Below are 7,795 nucleotides of genomic sequence, written 5' to 3' on the forward strand. Positions count from 1 at the left end.
GCTGAACTAGTAGCTTGATGAGGCTTGCAGGGAGCTCCAAGCAGACACTTTAACCTTTTCCAGGCTGCAAAGCCAAGCCTACAAGTGCTCTTCTGCCCCTCAACCCCCCAGTGACTCAGATATGCTGCATTTGTGATACTGAATTATTCATTACAGTTCTATCAGATGGGGGAACTGGGTCTTGGCTTTTCTTCCCAATATAGCTTCTCTCTGCTGCAGAGAATAAAGCATCTACTCAGCCACATTACTCAGGGCTGCCATGTTCCAGTGCAATTAATAGTAAATCAATTTTTGATCCTGGCTTTCTTGTCACCCAGTTTGACTGCTTAAGGTGACCTCTTCAGAGACTGGAAGCAATAAAAAGCAGTTCATTAAAAATGCCCCTGCAGCCCACACCTCCTTCCTGAGTTAGGAGTTTACCACCTGTGACACTTGAGAGGATGTTTCAGCTGCATCTTCGCTTTGCCTCAGACAAAAATTTACTCAGCAAATAGGACAGACCATGGAAGCATCTCCACCTCAAATGTTCATCAGGCTGCCAGGTATGTCACAAGCGTATTCCATCTATGACAGATGGCCAGATCCAGCTCTGTGTGGGAAAGAGATGTTCTTGTCACACCTGTAGCAGTATTCTTCTCTTTGTTTTTGCCAAGCAGTCTGTCACAGCCCAAAATAGAGGTGGTCTTGCAAAAAACCACATGAGCAGAGGCTATCAAGCAGCAGCCCCTTTATGTTCATATATTTTGACCACATAACTCCAGCAAAATAGCATGTGAAAGGACAGGAATTTCTAAGATCTGTAATTGTCAAAGAAAAACTGAATCTTTCCATTTAAGATATTGAGCTCTTTACAGAAAACCATATAAAGAACCTAGTAATGCCAGTGTTCCTCTTTCATGTCTCAAAACAAGAGCAGTGTGTTGATGCTGTCCTCTTCTGCAGAAGCCACTGTTCCTACTCACTGCAACACCTCCACGAATTCAGCACAATGGAAGAGTTGAGGCAGAACAGCTGTCTCTCTGTACTGACTTGCACGTGTTGCAGTCATTGTTCCCACATACTATCCACATGCAAGGAGAGAATTTATTTGTAAAAAAATAAAATAAAATAGCCTTTTTTGGCCATTTGTTTCTCTGTTCCATTCAAATGGTGATGTGGAACTGCCAGGAAGTACACCAAACAGTTCTTCTGGAGACCTTCCATTGGCTTACAATGTTAAAATAAAAGCCCTGCTCTGAAAGGTGCAGCGACAGCAATGTAAGCTTTTTAAAACTTGCATTTCTGCTAGATGCTGAGTTCAGGGTGTCCAATCTTCCAGCCAGCCAGATGGTAACAGTGAATTAGAAATTCAGCTATGACAATCCTGTGATTATCAGTGGGAGTCATGTGCCTAAAGTAATTTAGCTACAGTCAATATCTGTTGTGTCACAGATCGAGATGCACATAAATGTGTAAACCATAGTTCCTGTTCAAGTCTGGTTTGAAGTTGCAGCCACAACACCTGTAGCTTAAGCTTTTTGAAGATTTAACAGCCTAACTGACTATCCTATGCATTTGGCAGCAACTCTGCTTCTCCACATTTATAAGCTATTGAGGAAAACAGAACTTCAAAATCCGGGCAAGCTCAGAACATAGACAAACAGTGTCTTAAATTTATCTTTCTTTTTGCTTTGCCCTATAAATAAAGTACCTTTTTCAGATGACAAAGCATAATGGAAGGCTGAAGAGGTTAATGCAACATAGCTCTGCCAGTGTATAACTGAGGTTTTACCATAGTTTCCTTATTTGGCACTTGCCTTTGTTAACACCATACTAGCATCTTCCACAGTCCATGAGAAAGTAAAGCTTCTCTCTACAGAAAGATTAGAAGCTTGCAGCTGTAATAAAGCATAATCCTTTATAAATGCCTTTTGCACTGGAAACAGCCAGATATATTACATCTTAATCTAATAGCATTTAAAAATCAGACTCCTAAGTCCAACCACTTTAAAGCTGTATGCTTAGGCAATGTATAGAACCCTTTGTAAGCAAGGAGCAGGGCTTAAGTTGTCCAGTAGGTCACATCAGCTGGTGTGTGAGGCAGCAGCGAAGAGGGTTTTTTGAGTCTTGACTAAACTCTGCATAAAGAGGGACAAGTCAAAGGGATTCCACCTTTAAAAAGTCCTACTAAGTCCCATAACCTTGAGAAGAGCTATGCTCCACAGTGCCCTGACTGCACAGATCCTGACAGATGGGGTCTGTAGTTTTGCTTAAGGACAGTAAGAGAAGAAGTATCTTCAAAACTTGGCAAGAATAACTACTAGAGTGTTACTGTGACATGCCCAGAAAACACAGAATTGAATGCAGTTCTCTGGAATGCAAGAGTCTGTGTAATTAATTCAATATGGCAGTTCCACCCAGGTATAGACATTATTAACAGCTTATTTGATGTTTTACCCATAGATGTGCAGTTTAGAAGCTGGTGGAGTGGAAAAGAGAGGAAATGTAAAGTAATTTAGACTACGGTGTCTACGAAGTAGATGATTTTAAAAGCCTTTTAAAATAAAATTTCAGATGGTAGACAAGTTTACCATAATCACCTACTCATACACCAAATAGTGAGATTTATTACTTCAAGCTGTTTGACTGAACTATCTAAAGCCCTTCTCATTCAGCCTTAAAATTCAACAGAACCTCTAATCTTGATCCTATCAGGTTTTTCCTCTATTACACTTCAACTTGAAATCAAATGCTATTGCTTACACTCTTCAGCACCAGTAAGCACAGAAAAAACCCACATGCAGGAAAAACTTTTAATCATACAGGACAGCCATAAAAACCTGAAAACCATTTGATAAATTGACACTTGTTTCTCGCTAACATGAATCATCACTCCATGGCATGAAAACCATGCAAAGATGCTGCATGAGCTCGTCACCTCAGAAAATAGTCATCACCATTGTCAGCATTCAAACAGCCCCTCCCTGCTCAATCCAGTTTTGTTGTCCTTGTCACCCACCCTACAGAAGATTACTGTGCTCAAAGCCACACAGATCTTATTTCCATTAATACAAACTAATGTTCCAAGATGTCACAGGATGACAATTTAACGTGTGCGTCTGCCAGCGAGTCAGAGTCACAAGCAGTCAAAGCCTACAATTGGCAAGCAAATGCAGACCACATATTTAGTGCTTTTGGAAGAATTACAATGAACTTGCTTTGCTGTATACCCAAGCTACAAACAGACCCACTTCTAGTTATCCAATAGTCAACTTCTGTGTACACAGAGAAATCACCACCAGACCATTCAACCTGCAGCCTGTACACAAGGCAAGAGCCAACAGTGCAGCTCCAGTTCTAGTCCTTCATGGTTCCAAATAACTCTGAACCTCTCCTCTTCATCTGCCTTTTTGGTCTACCTTTAAGGATGTAAAGGTAAGCACACAGTTTGGTGGGTAGCAGGGATGCTTAAAGTTGTTTGGCTTCTATAAATATCCTTCTTCCCCTTTTAACAATATGACTTTGGTATTTTGACACTGTCTTTCAAGAAAGAATGGCCAAAAGCACAAATTAAAACTTTTCTAGTCATAATTTGGTGTCTCACTGCACAGGGCAGGCTCAAAAATTAGATGCCAGAGGAGGTGGAAATGCAAAGCAGTCAACTAAAACCAAACAGGAGGAGAGCCACACAGATACCAAAGAATCATCAAACTATGAAGTTTCACAAAGCATCTGAAGTACTTCAGATTCACAGGAAAGGTTAATTTCCCAGAGGCTGAGCAAAATGCAAAGAGTCAAGGAGGAGTTATAAAAAAATACTTTGCGTGCTACAAAGCACACTCTCCATTTTAGTTGTTACGGCAAGCCATTCACTAACCCTCAGTTTGTAATAGCTACCACTTAAGGAACTCCCTCATAAATAAAAAAATATTTATGAGGCTTTTAGGAGGCTTAAATAAAGATCTGAGAGCAAAAGCAAGGGTTTATTTCACTGTCTCCTCTCCATGCGAGGTTCGAACACTTTAAAATGATTAATAGGTTAAACAGAGATTGATCAGGGGTCTGAATGAATTTAAGTGACCAGACTTCCTCTGAGGTTCACCTTCCTTGTTGGGAAGGACAAGATGTTAAACAACCCATGCTGTTATTAGGCTGAACAAAGCCACAGCATTTTCTGATGTGAAACAGGAATGTATTTATAGTCATTTAAACAACAATTACAATGCAAGTTTCCTCCAAAAGTCTTGAAGCTCCAAGTATGGCAGCTGAAGAATACTAAACCACTAACCTGACAGAGAAAGAACAGTATTTTGCCTTCTTCTCCTTAGTAGTTGTCATGATGGAACTTGGAGGGGTGGGGGAAAGAAGATAATTCTTCCCATTTTCTGTATCTCCAACAAAAATGGAAAAATCTTCTGGAATCCTGTTCTCAAGGGAGTTGACAACTATGGTTCTTTATTTCAACACATTTGAGAACTCTAGTATACCTGGTTAAAGGCACTTTTGCACACACCACAGGCATGTGTCTGTGATTCAACAACAGTGTAAATTATTTATGTCAGAAAGTCAATCCCAGTCTTTTCTTCTTCCATTTACCTTCCTGTTTTTGATCCTCTGCAGTCATCTCCTTAATTCCCAAGAAAATCACCACTTCTTTTGCTTCTATTTCACCCAGGTAAGATGAAAACTGTTGTGATATGCTGAGAAGTTTCTCAAATCTCTAATGGGAAAATACTTGAGCAGCAACAGCACTAGGCTACCTGATTATGTGTTTTCAAGGAGCAGTACTTCTATAGTGGGGCATACTTAAATGTAGGTTATGGGAATACAGTAATTTCTTCACTGTTTCTGACTACTTTATTCCAGCTCCAGGAGGCTGCATGTATTCTGCTACTGAGTACCCAACAGATGTTCCTGGTACCTTGGTATCTCAGGAAGGGCTTTTCCAGACATACCCAAGTGTCCATCTTCCTCCTTTTTTCCTCCCTTTCTACAGAGTCAAATTTTCAATATATAAACTATCATCATTCAAAAGGAAAACAAAAATTATGATGGATGTCCTCCTTTTCCCCCTAAATGCGAGCTGATCAACATAAAAGCTACCCAAAAAAGCAAGTAAGCTCTCTGACCTCCTCAAGTCTGTGGAGGTGAAGCTCACTTATACTGCTGCTGGTATTCACAGGGTCAACCACAGTATTTCTCTGTGGGCCAATTTTGCATAACTTCTTGCAGTAGGCAGAGCTAGAGATTCGTTATCTTTGGTTTGTAGTTCTTCAGATGTGTTAGGTACCTCAGAACACCAAATCCCATGTTACCTTAAATTTCCCAGGTTAAAATACATCATAACTCACCTTCTTCCCTTCTGTACTATCACCACTGACATAGGACAGTTTTCGACGGACATAGAAGAGCATATCGTCTTGCCGGGGGGCCCATTTCTCCATAAAATACGTTGAAAACATCCAAGTCCAGAACACAATACGATCATCTTTGAAACACCCTGAGAGGCATAAAAGAAAGGAGAAATAAGAGTCGTGGAATTGGCATGTTACATTTGAATGTGCTTAACACAACACCTGAAGTTTTTGCAACACGTGGTGCAGTCAAGCCCAACTGTAGCAGAAATACTCTTGCACAGCTCAGAGTGAGTTTTTCTACAACATACAGCAGAGCTGCTGTACTGCACGAATCCACAGCCTGTCTTTAGCCATTGCCAACCAAAACCACTTCCTGGCAACCCATCTGTCCACAGCACAAGAAACACAGATCAGTGCCCATGAGCACACTTTGGCTATGCTGGTGCCACGGAGGACAGCACCAGCACACTGAGAGGGATCACAAAGCAGCACTCAAGGAGAGATTCCAAAGGCAAATAGTGCCAACGTATCCTCCAGTTAATGGTGTGGAGCCATCAGCTACCAACAGACTTATTATGTGCTCTCAGGGAGGTTCACCCAATCCTTCAGCAACTAGCAGCTGATACTTCCTTAAATTTATACATAGGAACAAGAAGACACCCGCACAGGGGAGACTAACTCATTGTCTCTCTGGCAAGGAACAAAATCCACCTCTTCCTCATGGTAATGAGGAGTTTTGAAGTTCTGAATCCCAATTAAACGAGAAAACACAAGAGGAGAAGGGGGAAAAAAAACAGGAAGATGCAACAGATTCTTGTTCAAGGAGACAAATTACCTCAGCATCAGCAATAGCACAGCAGTTGGCCTCCCATCAGGGAAAGGAGGCACAGTAGAGGTGACATCACATTTTGTGAAACACTTTGAAGCACTTAACTGTAAATAACAGCAAAAGGTGCCAAATCTCTTCTGTGCTGTAATGCTTGCACATTATTAAAGACCAAATTTATACAGACCAGGAGAAAAGCCACTACTGTGCCTGGTGACAAGGGAGCTGAATTTCTCTACTGCTCCTCAGCCCTACTGCAGGCTCCTCGAAGGAGTAATTGCATCCCCTCCCTGAAGCCCTACTGAGAGATAGCTGCAGCTGTTAGCCAGTCTAGCTGTTTTAAAACCTGTGAAGAAAGAAACATTTAAAAAAAAATTGCTAAGAAAAAGCAAAAAACCTAAAATGGATGATGGATGGTGGTGTTACAAGTGCACTAGCTTACAAGAGAGCTAGACAGGCAGGAGCATGTGTATATACACACACGTGTAGCTGACTACCTGTCCTCCAGAACATCTGTCCTCTACAGTGGCTTATTTCCCTAAAAGCTATACATTGGCTGCTAGACACATTGATCCTAAGCCCTTGGCTACCACTCAGGCTGGTGTGCTTCCCTCCCATCAGTGCACTGAATATGTGAAATAGTTCTGCAGAGAGGTGACATTTATTCAGAGTGATATGTGGATTAAGCTTTGGAAGATTTTCCAGTCAACTGCCAAGAAAGCTGACACATACCATAACAATGAACATGATTTTTCTTAGACACTGGTGGCTAACTTGAGGGCTTCATAAAGCAATCCATCTCTTAAACCACACGTGTAACTCGGCACATTTTCCTACTTCATTTTGTGTGCAATATTTGCAAGACAATTCTTTCTTCCAATCTTGAATTTGTGTGGTGAGTAGGAGATGAGACTTGCAAATTTTTTAGCAGACAAATGGGTAATTGAAATAAAAATATTAGGTCTTTCCAACTAAATAAAAAAATAATACAGAATACAAAATTAAATTCTACTGATGGACCATGCACAGAATACGCTAATCTACATCAAGCAGGATGGTATTTTAAAATATGTATATACTTGATTATATTTTTTAAAAATTTAGTGACAAGGCTGAGAAAGAGGGGGAAAAAGGCCAATGTGGTTAGTTCCCAGTGCAGGTTAATACCAGTCCATGTTGCAATTAAAGCAATTGCCTGGCTGCAGCAAAGTCATTTCAACTACTTAAGGCAGCATAAAACATAATGTGCAATCTTGAATAAAATCTGCAATGGCACTCAAATATTATCCAGTTTTTCCAGCAGAGAAAGGGAATCATGCACTGGAGATACCAGATACAGAATGGTGAACCTCTCCCTTGTGCACAGGTGAATAGGACTGTATGACAAATATCTGAAAGCCTTCCTCCTAAGAGTGGATTCAGATGCCCAAACCCAGTCTAAGAAAGGACAGGATTATCATTGTTCAGTATATTCACAGATAAACATGAAGAGAAATAACTCTTCAGGTTTAAGGCCATACTGCTGACAGAGAAATGGCTCTAAACTACCCACCAACATATATGCAGTCTGGAAATTCAAAGCAGATTCCTAACCATTCAAGTAATGAAGTTCAGAGCAGCCCCCTCAGTTGGA

The 7,795-nt window shown here is 40.8% G+C and overlaps 1 protein-coding gene across 1 annotated transcript in view; it reads right to left on the reverse strand.

The window, feature by feature from the left end:
- Positions 1-5,471, reverse strand: part of KIAA0930 (KIAA0930 ortholog) — a 34,840-nt gene extending 29,369 nt beyond the window's left edge. Inside the window, exon 1 of the mRNA XM_010002964.1 lies at positions 5,331-5,471. Within this exon, the coding sequence (XP_010001266.1) occupies positions 5,331-5,441 (111 nt within the window). The 5' untranslated portion in view covers positions 5,442-5,471. The remainder of the gene's footprint in view (positions 1-5,330) is intronic.
- Between the last annotated feature and the right edge of the window lie 2,324 nt (positions 5,472-7,795).

This window comes from Chaetura pelagica, unplaced genomic scaffold, assembly GCF_000747805.2.
Source record: "Chaetura pelagica isolate M959 unplaced genomic scaffold, ChaPel_1.0 scaffold117, whole genome shotgun sequence".
NCBI lineage: Eukaryota > Metazoa > Chordata > Aves > Apodiformes > Apodidae > Chaetura > Chaetura pelagica.